This window comes from Nestor notabilis, unplaced genomic scaffold, assembly GCF_000696875.1.
Source record: "Nestor notabilis isolate BGI_N333 unplaced genomic scaffold, ASM69687v1 scaffold6689, whole genome shotgun sequence".
Classification (NCBI taxonomy): domain Eukaryota; kingdom Metazoa; phylum Chordata; class Aves; order Psittaciformes; family Psittacidae; genus Nestor; species Nestor notabilis.
Genome location: NW_009942265.1, coordinates 35,775 through 52,983, shown reverse-complemented (window position 1 = coordinate 52,983; position 17,209 = coordinate 35,775). Strand labels below are relative to the sequence as shown.

General features: G+C 35.6%; 1 protein-coding gene across 1 annotated transcript in view; it reads left to right on the top strand.

Annotated features, from left to right (window-relative positions):
- Window positions 1–2,648: 2,648 nt before the first annotated feature.
- The window catches only part of FBXL4 (F-box and leucine-rich repeat protein 4), a gene marked incomplete at its 5' end in the record, with an annotated part of 34,512 nt that continues 19,951 nt past the window's right edge, over window positions 2,649–17,209 (top strand). Inside the window, 2 exons of the mRNA XM_010021300.1 lie at window positions 2,649–2,893; window positions 12,244–12,457. Coding sequence (XP_010019602.1) covers window positions 2,649–2,893; window positions 12,244–12,457 — 459 coding nt within the window. The remainder of the gene's footprint in view (window positions 2,894–12,243; window positions 12,458–17,209) is intronic.

Below are 17,209 nucleotides of genomic sequence, written 5' to 3'. Positions count from 1 at the left end.
TTGTGCCAGGATACACATGCATAAAAAATGAATTTCTGACAGACACCAGACTCCAGACTAAGGGTGATTAATGGCTATTAGCCTGTGGGTTTGGTACCTGTTATCTTTGTTTAATCAAAAGCCAGAAAACGTACTTCACATCCTAATGTCATAGTAGCGTAATTTAATTCTATTTTTTCATTATAGATATGCTCAAGTAGCATAATTTTAGTAAAAAAGAAGGATTATTTTTTTTTTTTTTTGACCAAGACATTCATGTGGTAAGAGATTTCATCTCAGGTGTGGAAAGATTGCAACATTCTGTATGTTAGGAAATACTCAAGTCATTAGTGTAAAGGGACATTGGTGAGGCGTTTATAACTTCATTCACCATTATCTTTACTGCTCGAAAGTTACAAAAGAACATTTTTTGCCACTGAACAAAATTTCTGTTATATTATTTTTATCAGACATTATTACACCACATTAGTTTTAGAGAGAAATTTAGCTAATTTGGCAGCCTTTGCTGAGTGCTCTGCTCTAGAAATCTTACTAAATAAGCACGGGAAAAGTCTGAGGGAAAGACCATTCATAAATATTTAGGTGTTTTATAGAGTATGGAATAGCTGAAAGACTGCAGGAATTTGAAGCTGTCTTTCAAAATATTGCAAATCATTTAAAGTTAATTGACGGTCTTAGAAAAATAGGTATATGTTTGGGTATCTACTATTAGGATGATAGACAAAACTGTGTTTAGCAACCTTTAAGCTTAAGTGTGGGTCTTAGCCAACCAAAAACCAAGATACTAATTTGGGATTATATTTGTTAGCTGCGTGTTATTTCGCGCTTTCTCAGATACCAAAATGCTGACAACCTAAATGTCAATTGGGAGCAAACTTTGTTGATTAATATATCAACTTCAGTTATTATGTATGGATATCTATTTTATACATATATGTACGTATATATTACTGTTACATTGAAATGTCTATGCAGATCCTTTGCATCAAGCTGAGGTGAGAGTTTCGGGCACCTGCAGAGACGAAAAGCCTAGGCTGTTTTTAGGGGAAAGTTGGATCAAGGAGAAGGGAAGAGGGAAGACTTGAAATTAGGCTGGAGAGAAACGAGTATATGCGAACACTATATTTTGGCGTTGGAGTTGAAGTTAAATTTTTTGAGGAGTTGTAGATAGTGTTTGAAATTCAAATACTAAATCTGGAGCTGAGTAGGAAGTAACATTTTTCATTTTGCAGGAAGTTGGATTGTTTTCTTATTTCTTCTATTCCAAAAATGAAGGGGGGAGGAGGGGAGGCGGAAGCTAACTGCATAATAAACTGGTTCATTGGAAGTACAATCTGTTTGGATCTCACAAAAAGATTCATTTTCGTTTTATATTAAGCATTTTATTCTGTTTTTTTGGTGGTTTGTCTTATGAGTGCTTGTAAAGACATCAGAGTGAAACCTTATGGTAGAGGACTCTCAGGACTCTTCAGTTTAAGCTGATTTGTGGGTTGGTTTGTGTTGATGGGGGGTTGGTGTGTGGTGGTTTGGGATTTTTTGGGGGGCTTTGGTTTTGTTTTTTTTTTTGTTTACACTGATTCATTTCAGTGAGTGCTTGAAAACACTTCATCAATTTTAGTTGCATAACTTTGGTGGAGGTACTTATAGCTGTTGAAGACAGCTCTGGTAAAGTAAACATCAATTTTTAGATTTCTTTTTTCAAGCGCGTTTTCTCTCAGTTTCTAACGTAAAGGAGGTTTTTTCTTGTTTTTTTTGTTTTATTTTGTTTTGTTTTTTCCTGAGCATTTTTTGTTATTCCCTAATGTGAGTATGTGTCTGTGTGTGTTGATCTTCACTCAGAAAGGAAAACAGGACGTGGTAGGAGACAGGAGATATTTCTTGATTTCTGAGTTGGAGATAAGTCGTTACGAAAACATGTATAGTGGTGCTAGTCAGAAGGGCTGGTGGTTATTCTGAAACTGATTCAGTCTGATAAAGGTAAAAAAGCACTTTGCCTTTCAGATTTGACTTTGGCATAGAGAAAAATGCTCTCCAAGTATTACAGCAAGGAATAGATTACTTTGTAAAAGATCTGAAAATGCTGAATTTCTTTTCCTAGTTGCATAGTCCAGCATGGATGGGAGAGGATATAAGGTAGAAGACAAAACACTGAATTTTTTTAAGCAAGGAGCAGAGGAATACATGTGAAATCAGTTCAAGGTGTGGGGAAACTGGGACATGGTATAGTTTTTCCGTGTACTCTGCAAATGTGCTGCCATTTTAAAAAACAAATCCAGAGAAGAAAGAAAATGCCAATTCAGTGTTCTGATCAACGGCAGTGCAGACATTGTGAAGGGAAATATGTAAACATAGTGTTTACATACATATCACTGTTTAAATTAGCATGGGTAAAGAAACTTCTAATTTGAAAGCTTCCTGTCACTTTTATATGTTGATCTGCTTTTTCCTTTCTTGTTTAATATGTCGTCAAATTGAGAAGGCAGTGCAGTCCTGTTTAATGGTTAATCAATGATTTATTCAAGAAGTTACTTTAAAGTAAAAGGATTTACTTTTCTTTGAAGTCAGAACATCTTAATCCTTTGTGGTTTCTCTTAACATTTCAAGTGCTGTATGACCATCTGTGACTTTTTTTTCTGTTTTTAATATAGCTCATCCAGTTGATTTTGAGTCACCTTACAGTACCAGACCTGTGTAGACTAGCACAAACTTGTAAGCTACTATATCAACATTGCTGTGATCCTCTACAATACATTCATCTCAGTTTACAACCTTACTGGGCAAGGATTAATGACACATCTCTGGAATACCTACAGTCTCGCTGCACTCTCATCCAGTGGCTGAATTTATCTTGGACTGGGAACAGGGGAGCCATCTCTGTTTCTGGATTTAGCAGGTCAGTGCTTAATGTACAGAAGAATTTTGACAAGCTTTGTTTGCAGAGCTGCTGCACAGTAGTTTTGCGAAGTATCTGAAACATTATTAAAAGACAAGAAATGTTTTTGATTTGCTATAAAAGATGTGATTGTTATGATATAGGAAAAGACAAGAGCTAAACTAGTGAGAGATTCTAGATATAGTAGCAGAAGTGCATTTCAATATGCAGAGTCTGCATGTGCCAAACCACCTGTGACTGAAGGGCTTTTTCCAAGGGGGAGCAGTGTTTTGCTTTCTTCTGGCCTTCTAAAAAATTCCACTAGAACCAAGCTGTCCAAAGGTCCATCTCGCAAAGAAAATATGGTTGGTTTTTGTACAGATGAGTCATCAGTAGGACGGTATTAGAGTGGTGCAGTAATAAACTGATTACAGTGCCTGCTTACAAGGTATGGGCCCTAAGTAATCACTGGAGTGCAATGTAAATGCAAATATTTCCATAAAAATGATTTAAAACATTAGTCCTGTTGGGAAATGGGGGTTTGTATGTGCATCTTCCACTGAGCTGACTGTGCTGTAAGTCATTAAAATAGCAAATTTGCAGGGATTCTTCTCTGTATAACAGCCGTGTTCTCTGCTTTCTTAAGATATCATTTCTTGCTGCTTTGCTAGTTTGCATTAGTTAAACAGTATCTATCAAAGCATTTCATTTAAGCAAAAATTGCTGCTTCAACTAAGAAGTAATCAGCAGTGGCACTGAAAGCAGAACTTGACTGATAAGAAACAGAAATATTTAATGTATCTAAAAACAATTGTCCTAACTCTCATTTGTTTCTAAATAAAAAGGTTAAATCATGTTTTCAAACATTTTATTTCCTCTACTGGGGTGCCTTCCCTGGGGAAGTAAAATAATTTGAAGAAATACTTTGTTGGGATGAGAATGTTGCTTCCTTTTTTCCTCACCTTCCAGCTCATAATCCAGGAGCACTAAGCTCTTTTGTGCTTGTTGGTAAGAAAAGGAGGCAGCCAGCAGCTAGTTGTTAAATGGGGTAAAAGAGATAGGCACCAGCTAGCTGTTAAATGGGGTACAAACATTTCTCCTAAATTTGGATTTCATATTAGATACATTATGCAGATGATAAATATGCAAGCTTTAATTGAGAATTCATCTCTGAAATCATGAAGTACTTGCTTTCTGATGCTTAGCTACTAAATCTGTGTTTTGAAAATTTAAAGTATGTGCATCTTCATGGCATTTTTTTAGATTTTTGTGATTTTTTTTTTGTTGTTGTTGTTGTTTTTGAACATGCAGGTCTGCTAAAAAATTTTGTAGTCTTCAAAGAAATGGATTTCCAAAGTCAGAGAACTAAAACTTTGCAGTTCTGACATTTCTGACTTCCAGTTAGTTGAAAATGGCTTTATTGCTAAGGACTACTTTATTTTTCACACTTCAGTGCTGAACTAATAGCAGCACTTATGTGTAGTCAGCATTTCTAAAATGATAAATAGTCATTGTTAGACTATTAATAAGCAGTGAATAAACATGGTCAATTTATAATCATTATAAATGGTGATAGTTATTTGCAACAAAGCGAAAAGTGTTCTTGGACATTGATACAATTGTGAAGTTATCCGTATTTCTAGGAAAAAGTATTTCTTGGAAGAGACGGGCAGTCTGGGAATGGGAGATGCAGTTCCATCATAAATTTTTGAAACAAAGTTGTAAGCTAAATAGTTTTCAGGTGTGACTTCTCAGAATTTTCACTTCTGAATCAAAAATTCTCTGCTGTAACTAGGCTTGGTTTTGAAAGTTTCCTTTTTCCTTATAAAGAAATAGTTTTGCAACTCTTTGTTCTGTAGAAGTGTCTTTTCTAGTAAAATTTCCGAACACAAATTTTCCTTTGGATGTATGTTTGTTGAATTTGCTGGCTTCCAGGAAAGGAAAATTTGCTGGTCATTTGCTGTTCAAATATCTATTAATACCGGAGACCTCTTAGAACAAGACTTGCTTTTCAAAAGTGTTAATGTGACTTTCTTCAAAGAAAAGAGACGGTGAGAGATGGTGTTCCTCAAAGGAGAAATCTGGCAAGTAATGTTTAGTTCTATTGCCCTGGCTTTCATCAAGATACCATCACCATGTGGATATTGCAGCATCCAGAACATTTAGTCATGAACTCCCATAACTTTTTCTTTTGAACTTCTAGATGTTCCTCACCCAGCCTCACTTTTGGGAGATATTACACAAAACAGTTTCCAAAGAATGGAGGTACTTTGACTTTCTTAGGAATTCTGTTTCACAGTTAAATTTTTTTTGCAGTTTATTCTTCAGAGTATGAGTATTGCAGATGATGTTCTCAGCTGGCAGGGTAGAGTACATTGCTGCTTTTATCAGTTACCTGCTGATGTTAACTGGTACTAAAAACTTAATCAGATTTTTAGGCTGTAATTGTCATTTTCAGAAATTAAATACTTCTGTATTTCTGTCTCTATACATAACAGTAGAAGACAAGTACCCCTACGTTTCTTAGTGTAAAATATTTTCTTGCTGCCTACTGCGTGAATGTTTCTGAATCAGCTTGTTGGTTTCTTTGTGTCTTCCTCTCCTTGAGTTCCTCTCTGGTCTTGGGATTTTCTGTTTCTTTCTGCAAAGGAAATTTGTAAATAAAGCTAATAACATACCAAGCTGCATCTTTTATTCTGGTTTTAATTGGTGAAAAAACCCTCTCGTAACTTGAGGTTAAGTTGAAAAAAGCCTAAATTGCTTATTCCGGTACTTCAGGTTTATAAATTTTGTGTTAAATTGCTGCATAAGCAACCAGGAACGGCTGCCAGGAGAATTCTACCTAGAAGTTTTAACAATTTGAAGGACTATGTTATGCTGCTTTTAAGAGGCCAACCTGTATTTGTCCATTCAAGGAGAAAAAACATTATTTGCTAAACGAAATTTGTAAATAACTTCACAAACACTACAAATCGTGGCAGTATAGAAATTGCAAAATGCTGAAACGAAAATACCTTATTCTCATAGATAACAGCATTTCACTTTTACTGGACCTGGGTTTTTTTGTTTATTTTTGTACGTTTTTCAGCATTTGGTGTTACAGTTGGCACTGTTGAATTCAAAACTGGTAGAGTTAGTTTCATGCTTACAACTGTACAGTTTAGGTTATGATTTCTGCAAGTCAACTGATGTTTAAATGCTACTCTTACTTGAATTTTATTTTGGCAAATATCTTTCCAAAATGTTTTTATCTGTGGTTTCAAAAGAAGTAGCTTGTGTAAATTTGTATGTTCCTTTCAAAGATATATATAGACATGATTGTAAAAAAAAAATTGAAAATACGTATTTTCTTGCAGAAAGTTATTAAATTAGAAATTTTTTCAAAAGAGTTATTTTAAGACTGAAGCTAATACTGTATTATCATGAGAAGATAGAATGCTTCAGGCATATGAACATCCTGAGGCAAAGCTGAAGGTATTTTATGTTACTGATAACATCTACTCCTCAAGGCTAAAAATGACTACTGTAAATTTTTCATTTTAGCATATAATATAAATTAAGTAAATTTTATCATTTGGATTGAACTAAAAGTGTATGGAAAAGTGAAAGACAAATGAAATGAGTATCTGAGCAGTCTCAAGTGTCTGGAATGCAAAGTGGCAGGGAATAGCAAAGATTTCACAGCAAGTGTTACATAAGCAGCACTGCATTTCTTTTGGCGTTAGAGGTATGGTGATTTTCTTCCTGCCAGGGGAGTATCAGTGTGGGAGGGTAAGACCTATATAGGAAAAGTGTGGCAAGTTGGCTGGAGGTATACTAAGTATCAAGATGATGAATAAGTGTTCTGAGGTTTAAACAGCTCAAGGAGGATGACAGTTTAAACCCAGAGTTCTGTGTGCAGATTTCTTTGTATCACTGATAATGTCATTAGCTTGTTTAAACTCTTTTGCTTTAAATAGCAGAGGCATTAGGATTTTTATTATTTCTAACATTTTATACTGTGAAAATGAATGAATAGTGTTTTATTTTCAAGTTAGTCATGCGGTGTTTGCATGTCAAGCACACCCAGGAATATTTCTTCAACAGTTCTGTTGTTAATGTTTGAAGGCTTTAGTTCCTGTTTCATAGAGGTGTATTTTGACAATGTTTAACTTGATGAGGCTTGCTGTGAGTCAAACTAGCAGGAAGGTCAGAGAAATTACTGAAACATGCATCAAATAGTCACAGAAAATAGGAGTAATGTCTGATTCTCAATTTAAGAACCATGTCTGTCTCTTGCTTTAATTTCCACAGCTTTTTAGTAAAACCTAGGGTTGCTGTAACTGAGATTAAGTAATAATGTTTGTTTTGCATGATTTATTGAAATGTTTCATCTGTGTTGAGAAAAGCACAAGATCATGTACTTAATATTCTTGCCACTTGCATGCAATATTTTAAGGTTGGCTGACAAAAAAAAAAGTGTAATAGAGTGACAGATAACATTGTAACAATTAGAATAGCTTAGAGGAAGGGAAGGTGACTTCATTTTAAAAACAAAATTATTTTTCTCAGTCTCACTCTCAAGTGTGCATACTTGCATGCACCAACACAACTGAGGGGTGTCTCTAAAGCAATTTGTCTAGTGTGTAGTCTCACCATCCAGTGCCACTTCTGTTTTTCATCTCCCGATCTGCATGTCCTGAGAAATTGCACATACAATTGTTCAAGGATCTTGATGACCTCCTAATTTGACTTCCACCAGTACACACTGCTGTATTAGCCCTTGTATTGTCATTGAGAGGGACTTCTTACAAGGGCATGTAGTGACAGGAAAAGGGGGAATGGCTTTAAGCTGACAGAGGGGAATGGTTTTCAGCTGACTGAGGGTAGACCTAGATTAGACATTAGGAAGAAGTTCTTCCCTGTCAGGTAGTGAGACACTGAAACAGATTGCCCAGAGAAGCTGTGGCTGCCCCATCCCTGGCAGTGTTTGGGACTATGTTGGATGGTGGCAGTGGGGTTTGGAACTAGATGATCTTTAAGGTCCTTTCCAACCCAAACCATTCTATGGTTCTGTAAGGTAACACTACAAGGGAGAGGGCTAAAGAGAAAAAATCTATCCAACCCTATATTGTTCATAAATGGAAGTTGCTTCCTGTCTCTGCAACACCAAATTCAGTAATTTGTATGTCAATGACTAGAAAATGAGTCCATAAGATTTTAATTGAAAATAGATTTGGTAAAATCAGAATGATTGAAAACTGTTGGGATAATTGTACTAAAGGAGTACCATTACACAAAGTAGCTATTTCTGTTTAGGAAGATTAGTAGATGAGAGAGAACTGGACTGATCCCTGCTTGTTGAAGAGTTTTCAGTAACCTTGAACCATGGGATATTGACTCAGTGAGGATCATTAACAGTGAAGTCTAGGTTTTGGATCCATGCAGTTCCATTAGAAACCATTGGAGCAAATGTGATGTGTTTAGCACCCTCACAAGCATATATCTAAGGGTATTTTGAGAATTCTGATTGGGAGGTCTTATGCAGCCAGTTCTGACATGAAGGGTGCTGTCTTTTTTACCTTGGTGTTTTAATTTTGGATCATCTTTGTCTCATGTAGTATACTTAGATGTGAATTACAAGGTGGGAAGTTAATAGACTAACCCTATGATCATGATGGTTTAACATCACCATGACCAAATAATGTCCTAACTCCTAATAGATATATTTTATGTTTGAGAAAGACTTCAATAGAACTAACTTACTTCCCTGAAGTTGAAGGGTGGGGAAAAATGAGCAGCAGTTCTTAAGAGCAGGTAGAAGTTGATAGAAAGTGTGATTGATTTTTATTTTTTTTTATTTTTATTACAAACAACCCCTCCCAAACCAAATAAAAACTACCACCACTGTTCCCCCCCCCAAAAAAAAAAACCCAACCCACAAAACCCCAAACCAATCAAATACACAAGACTCTTGAAATACTGCAGTCTGGAATGAGGACAAACTTTGAGGGAAGGGCCCAATCCAATGTCTAGCAAAATAAATGTTCCCATTATTCTAGGTTGTTTAGGCATATTTCATAACAAACATGAAGGGAAATAACTTCAGAAATTGTGTGTATAAAATATTGATTAAAAAAAAGGCAGAACTAAAGGGATGGATGACTGTGCAGAAAGGAAGAGAGACTAAAAACAAGAACCAGTCAATCCTCAGTGATTAAAGGAGAAGTATGTGAAGAAATGTTGATATGGGTAGAAGGTGCTTTTCTGGGGGTTGTTTGTTTACAAATGAGAAAAATCAGAGATGCACCCAGTGTATGGTAAGTCTGAGAACTGAAAGCATGAGAAACCCATGTTCTACCTTGCCATGTGGCTTTGGAGATCCGTGTAGAAAGGCATTAGCAAAAACCTCTGTCCTGAGCAGCCTGTTTAGTGCAAACAAAGATTGGGATGTCTGGATCATTCAGAAAACTGAAGTTCTGCCTGATGTTCTCTGCTCTGTGCTCATTGGCAACTTCCTCAAATTCCTCCTTCTGTTTCCATTCATCTCTTTACTTCATGTCTGTCAGCTCAGTCTTGTACCCTGCTCCCTGTCCCTTACGCCCTTTCCTCTATGCTAAATGTCTCCTAAATAACCTTTTCCAAAAAGGCAGCAAAGTAATGAGGCACAACACTCATTGCTATTGCCGTGTTTGCTCTACCTGTGGGTTTCAAGTGTAATGAATTAAAATAAAATGTTACGAGGATAGTAATTCCTCAAGGTGATGAGCCTGGAGTTCTTCTTCAAGTCCAGCGAGTTAACTGGGTGTTTCAGTGACCTGCCAATGTTAACTTTTAATAGTCCTAGAAGGAGAAAAACATTGATCTGTACCAACATTTATAACAGCCAAGCCCTGTTAAATTACATGGCAGTTAATCTAACATCCATTATTGTAATGGAGTAATTCATAAAATATTTATCTGTTAGCAAATCAAAAGCTATAGGTATAATAAATGGCGACTGACAAGGTTTTATGGAAAATATCACCATTCAAACAAACCTGATAATTTGTTGATGAAAGAAGCTGTGTGAATGTATTGTTAACATACTCATTAAATAGAGGAATTGGCTAATTGGTAATCAGCAATGAATCCGTATGTCTCTACCCTGATTTCCATGGGATTTCCATCTTGTGTTTCTCCATGGCAGTGTTGAACTCTAAACTGCTATTTTAAACTAGCAATAATGTTTAAGTACCTGATATTAATGTTGTGAATTGTGTCATTTCGGCTCTGACACTCCCATAAGAAGGCTTACCAGTCTAGGCGAATTCACTGTATTCAGGATGAAAACAGCAGTAAGTGCTTGGTGTTTGATTAAACTCTTATTTACAAGCTAAAATAGATTCTAAAGAGAGACTGCAGAGTTAGAGAAAAGTAGTGGAAGAGTAGATTTAGAGGCCATGCTTACCTGAACTCCCGTGGCTCTAGGGCTTATGTCTCCTCTTTCGTGTCTCAGCCACTCTCTTTGCTTCTGTTTGCATAGGCTTATAGAAATGTTGGATGTTAGAGACATCTGAATTCATCTACTTCAAGCTCCCACTTGAAGTACCAGTGTCCCCAGCGCTAGATCAAGTCAGTCAAAGTTTCTAGTGACTCTTGGAAACCTTCAGGGATGGAGATGCTACCCTGGAATCTTCTTTCCCCTCTGTATTGCATAGGGTCTGCATGGTCACACTATGGCTGTGAAACATGCAAGATAAAAGGAATAAGGAGAAGTGATGAATGGCAAGCATGACTTAAATGAGTAGTATAAAAATAAAGGAAGAAGGTTTGAAAACTTGGATCTTGAAAGACAGACTTCAAGTTCTGTGCTACTATTAGTGTCATTGAAGAATGTCTCCCTGAGTATGTCTGCTTTGAAGACCAGCAGATGTTTCGTCCTAAGTTTCAGAAGGAGTGAAGTCTTGGGAAGGCTAATACCTGTTCAGTTATGGCACAGGAGTTCTTGTGCAAGCAGAAGCCTGGTGTCTCTCTGGCATTTCTATCATATCAGTTAAGATACATCTACAAGAAATAGTACTGACTTTGCAGTGAAAGTGTCAGAACATCAAGCTGTTTTTTCTGCATGAAGGATTTTGTAGGATATAACTGGTATTAGAGCAGATCAGAACATTAAGAGAAACTAACTCATGCTGTCTCACAAGTAGCTATATTATTCTAGGAATTAACAAGGGGAACTCATTGCAGTCCATAGGTTAAGAATTTATTTTTTTTCTGCTGGAGAAACTATTCAAAGCATAACAAAATCACATGTGGGATTTTTTTTTCCCTATTAAATATCAAACAAGCCTATTGATTGATTTACAGTTTGAAGGTTATATTTGCAGCTTATGTGTTTGTAAGTAAAACTTGGATTAGGTACAGTAGGGCTTTGTATTTGTGACACGATCTGTGACAGTGTAATTCATGCACAGACCAGAGTTTCCAAAATTTTGGATATTTTGTCTTCTAATATCTTAGTTTTTCATAATTCCAATGGAAGTCATGTGAAATAGCCCTTAGGAATCTCTGTGTCTTAGAACAGCTACAAAGTGTTGATTTTGACTACTTGTTAATGAAAGGAACCAGATATTTGTCTGGCAGTCTTAAAACACTTCTCATTAATATTTTGATTTAAAAGCATTTGTTTAACCTTATTTTTATATTTGCAGATTTTTCTGAGATAAAAGAAGTATGAAATTATTGGTGGAAACTTGCAGGCCATTGGCTTTGGGGAACTGTTTCAAAGCATTTCAGACATTATGTTATACTTTGCTCCATTGTCTCATAATAAACTGCAAGAATGAAGCACTTTCTGACTTTCTAAACTGAAACAGGGTTTTCAAGACTAACGTTAATTTCATTAAGCCCTCTCTATGCTGTTTTCATCCCTAATGATTCTTTTGCAATTTATTTTCAAGGCAGAATTGTTTCTTTAAGACTGTTTATAGTGATACTAGCCTCCTTATGCTATGTATAGCATGATATAGCCTCCTGTGTTTCTTAAAATGTAATCAAATATTCTTTTGTACAAAATATTGCATAATATCTAGGTTAAGTACAGTATCAAGTTAATGTTGAGGAAACAGTCTCAACTAACTTTGAGTTTTTAACATTGCTGCCTAACTCAACACCTCATTGGTTTGATCTCTTCTGAGTAACTTCTTCAGAGAGGTTATGATTAATTTACTTCAACCTAATCATGTTTTCTGTTAATTAACTGAGGTGACGTAAGAACTGTGGTCTGTAGCGTAGGCCTTTCATTGTTGAAAAGAACTATTTCCTGGTTTATATGCTTAGAGACTGAATACTGTTAAACCTTCACCTGAAAGTATGTTTGTTTTTCACTTAAAATACGGGGTTTTTTACAGGTTCTTGAAAGTTTGTGGCTCTGAACTAATACGTCTTGAGCTGTCTTGTGGCCATTTCCTCAATGAAACATGCTTGGAGGTCATTACTGAAATGTGTCCAAATCTTCAGGAATTAAATCTCTCATCATGTGATAAAATACCACCTCAGGCTTTCAACCACATAGCCAAAGTGGGCAGCCTAAAGCGTCTCATTCTCTACCGAACAAAGGTGGAGGTAGGAACAAGTATTTTAACCTTTGCAATAAATATTTTCAATCCTGATAAAGTTGTATTTTATTTTTTAAGAAGTGAGTTAGAATTTTGCATGCAAATTCCAAGGTAAATTCAGAAAATTCAAAGGTAGTTTCAAGAAACATAGGATCTTTCTATTTTCAAAATAGCTTCTGGGTTTAAAAAAAACCAAAGCAAAACAGAACACCCACAAAAAAAAAAAGTCTGTGTGTTTTAACTTAAGTTACATGGGAGAGCAGTGACTTTTCACCAGCTGTTTTAAGCAATAAAGTAAAATCACAAATGTGAAAGCTTTTCTTTTTTTGAAGTATACTCCAGACAGACTGTATTTGGCAATATAATTTGGTCATGTTTAGTAACCTTAATTCTCAACATTCTGTCCTTTAGAATGACTTGCTAATTACTGGGTGCCTAGTGTCTTTGTATATTAGTAGCATTGGAGACATGGAACACAATTTTTTTTTTTAAATACTTCTAACTTACAGAGTAAAAATTAATTCTTTATACAGTTACGGTTACTCAACTGCCTGAATCAATGTATTGTTTGCTGCAACACATTTCCTAGCTAAGACGAAATGGTTTTGCATACTACAGTTGAGAAGACTGTTGTATTTTACTTCATTTTACAAATGTTGTATTCTAGTAGATTCAGTAGTTTCAATCAGAAGCAATTGCATTCCTTCTTACTAGGTACATTACTCATGAAGTACAACCTTCGTGCTCTGGTTTACATGGAAGCTCTCATATTTGTGCTTCTCTTGTTGCAAAAGCTATTGCTTAGTAGAGCTCCAAAATGGATGGAAAAAAAACCCTGTTTGTGCAGGCATTTACCCTTGCTTTTAGTTCCAGGTTAAACATTTTAAGAGGAGTTCACTTTTGTGTGTTATTTCTGCTTATGATTTTGGTACATAGTAGTAAAGTTATGACACTGGATTGCGTGAGGTGTTATGCTGTAGAGTAACAGAAGAACTGAAGCTGGAACAGTAGGTTCTGTCTGCTAGATGTCTAAAGCATCTGAAGTTATGATGCCTTATTTTCGTTTATAAGCAGTTCACACGTAAAACGTGCTACAAAGTTAGTTGCATCTTCTTAGGGTTTTTTTGTTTGTTTGTTTTGTTTTGTTTGGGGTTTTTGCGGGTTTATTGTTGTTTTGGGTTTTTTTTTGTTGTGAATTGTGTGTATGCTTGTGTCCAAGCTATCTGTGATGGTGATTTGGTAATGCAAGGTAGTTAGATTAAAGGATAGGCTACCTGGAATGATTGGCATTTGCTGTGGGGTATGCAGGCAGTCACCATGAAGCCAGTATCCCTCAATAACTTGTACTTTGTGACAGTTGCTCCATGTGTTGAAGCAATTATTGTTTTCTTCAAACTAAAAAATAAATCAGTGAGCCCTGCTTTTAAGTGCCTTTTCTATAGAGCTGAATCAGTGCTTTGAGTGTATCTGTTCTATTTCTAGATCATTAGTCTTTCTGTACATTTTGGATAAATCGCCTTACCTCATTTTGACTGTGGGCTCTAATTCAAAAAACTTTTTGAGATCTAAGAAAGATCATTGTATCAGAGGTAAAGATTGTATAATTTTAAATTATTTTTCCCTGCCATAGATTGATCATAATCTTCTTGATTCTGCTCATGTAACTTCTAAAGCTTGAGACTTCATGCTTGTGATACTTCAGCCGAGGTGTACTCTGAAAATGATTGGTAACTGTTAGTTCTTAGCTATCACTTTTTGCTGAACAGAGCTTGAAATTAGACTGAATGTAGATGGTAAAGATTTCCTGACTTTAAGCCCTCAAATTGTGAAGATTCATTTCTGTCTTTAGTGTGAATGGACATACATCTGCTTGTAGCTGACAAGAACATTCATAAGCAAGCTTACTTAAGACTGTCCTTTTATTTTGTACATGAGTATAAACAAAAGGCACTGTTTCTAACAAACCATGGAAGAGAAATTTCTAGAAATTTAAATAGGTAAAACTTAACAGTATACATTGTGCATCACAGGTGAAAGAGTAAAAGGGAAAGAATGAAGATGTAGCGTGGGATTTGAATTAGAGGGTTGGGGTTACAGGAGTCACAGATTTGTAGAAATAACATTGCCTTTCTCAACATTATCTTCTCTTAATGCAAGCCTTTGGTTTTCTCTGCAAAATAGGCTTCCACTCCCTCTGTACTCTCCAGCTGGTGCAGAGATGCTAGGTAGTAAGTGGTGACTGCATGCAAAAAAGACGGGATAGATTGATAAAGCATGCTCTGAAGTGATTTAGATTTCTTTAAAACTTGTCAAAGGGCTGTAATATAGCAGTGTTCTTGATTTTTGTGAAGTTTCTCCTACTGCTGCATCTTCATTATTGGTGCTTCTGGGAAGCAAACAATGGAACAATGCTTATGTTTAATCTAGAGTTTGGCATTGTACTGTTGCCAATAGGATCTGCTCAGAGAAAAGAATATGAGGCTATGAATCTGCTAAGAAAAATGCTAACTGCTAAGAAGTATGTGATTATTAAGAAAAAGTAAGTCAGAAGGTGGGAAAACCAGAGCTGATACGTGTGTTATGGACCTCTGTTAAAGTTCTGTCTCAGCCCCCTGAAAGAAGAATCCAAAATAAAAATCTCTTCCTTCCATTTAGCCCACCATTTTCCTAAATAAGTGGTTTGCTTTTTTTCTGGGGGAAAAAAAAAACAAACCAAAGAACAGAATAAAGCACCAAATCTCTTGGTCTAAGTGTTCTTCTTGCACTGTATTCTAGAATGGTAAAAGTACAGGTCCTACCATAATTGTCAATGTGCTGTCATTTTTTGTGGCAGAATGATGACATCCCTGTTCATCCTTTGTTAACCACTTTGATGTAAAAATGGGGTCATATGCTTCTGATATTAGTGGAGATTTTGAGCTAATTACCAAAATATGAAGAGGGAATGAACATGCAGAGAGCAAGTAGGTAAAAAGTTAACCAAAATGAGTTCTCCAGTGGGATCTCATAATTTTCTTTGTGCATATCTGACTGCAGTCACTGGAATTAACACACCACCACTTAATTCAACACTTAAGGTGAATTATTTAAGCAAAGTGATCATATTTTTAAAGAGGGGTAACACTAAAGACATCAAGAAGAGCAAAACGTGCCCCTCTGCATGTTATTTTCTGATGCCAGTGAAAAAAGCAGTCATTTTCCTACATATTTTCCTATACCACAGTTGTTGATCTCTGTTGAAAATGCAGTGTTGTGTTAGAGCACATCTGGGGTAAATACAGCTTGTCCTTTGATTGTGAATTTGGGTGTGATTAAATAACATAGGATATGGGGTGAAGATTCTTCATCCTTTTTTGTCAGTATGAGAGAAAGCTGTTTGTTTTTGCATTATGCATTATAAAGTACATGAAAGAAATGGTATTTTGATTAAATTAAGACTAGTTCACATGTACTTGCCCAGGTGTAGGATTTCCTTATTCAGAACTGTCTTGCAATACCCTTTTATTTTTGGTTGTGGGTTGTTTTTTATGCTAAAAAAAAAAAAAAAAAGAAAACCAGATGCTTTTAACATTTAAATTCAAAGTATTAGTTGTACTTTTTCTGTTTATATGTTTGCTATGACAATAATGAATGAATCCTGAGGTCATACTCTGGAGAAAATTGCCTGCTGTTAATGATTTTTTGTGTTGGGTACAGAAAAAACATATTCTGAAAAAAATAAAAAGTTAATGAAATCAACAACATATTACATACTCATCTGAGCAATTGTTATATGACAGTTTCTCGTTGTATTAGCTGGGGTTTTTTTAATAGGTTTTGTATTTAAAAATATTCCCACTGCCTCTGTAATCAAAGCTCCAATTTTTAAATGTACATTTTTAGTGAAATGAGCAATTCTGATATTCTGCTACTTACTGCACTGCATTGCTATTTTGGAAGATAGCTGTACCATCTGGGGAAGTTTATGGTCTTTGGTCCTAACCTTGCTGCTGATTCTTAAGGCAATATTTAATGTTATTTCCTTGAATTATTGAGTGCAAGTTTCTGTGTACAAAATTGGTTTCAAACCTCTTAATGGAAGCTTCCAATACTCTTGAATTATTCCACCCTCTGTGTTACAAGAAGGGAAGTCCAGTGACTTTCAGTAACTTGTTCCAGGATGAACAAGGAGAAAAAAAAAAAATTATCAACACCACTACTATAGACGTGGGATTTTTGTGCTGGTGGTTTTGGTATTTACTGATACATGACTCCTTAATATTTATTCAGTGAGAGTGTATTCACGGCATAATTAAGCATTTATTGGCATTGATACTTTTGAAGAGAACAGTGAACAATGGAAGTATTATTGTATACAGTTGGCTGTGCACATCTTTGTGTTTATGGTTTGTGTATGCATATTATCTTGATTCAATGCTTATCATGAAGTATTCCATTCCTATAAATAATGCAGCCAAAATTGTATTTTAAAGCCACAATTACAGTAGGAGAACTTGACAGTCTCCTTATTGCTGGATGTAAATTTTAATGTAAAATTATGTATTTTGTCTTGCATGATACTCTGGACTCTTGATAATGTGTGAAGAACAGGTTTTTGAAGTTTGTATTACAATTATAATTGAAATACAAAATGAACTAAATTTAAATCAAATTCCAGTGGACAAAGGACTTTGTACACATTTTAAAGCAAGTGTTATTATAAATTATCTGTGATAACTTTAGCCAAGAGCAAATTTGGAACTTGGATAGCTGTAAGAGA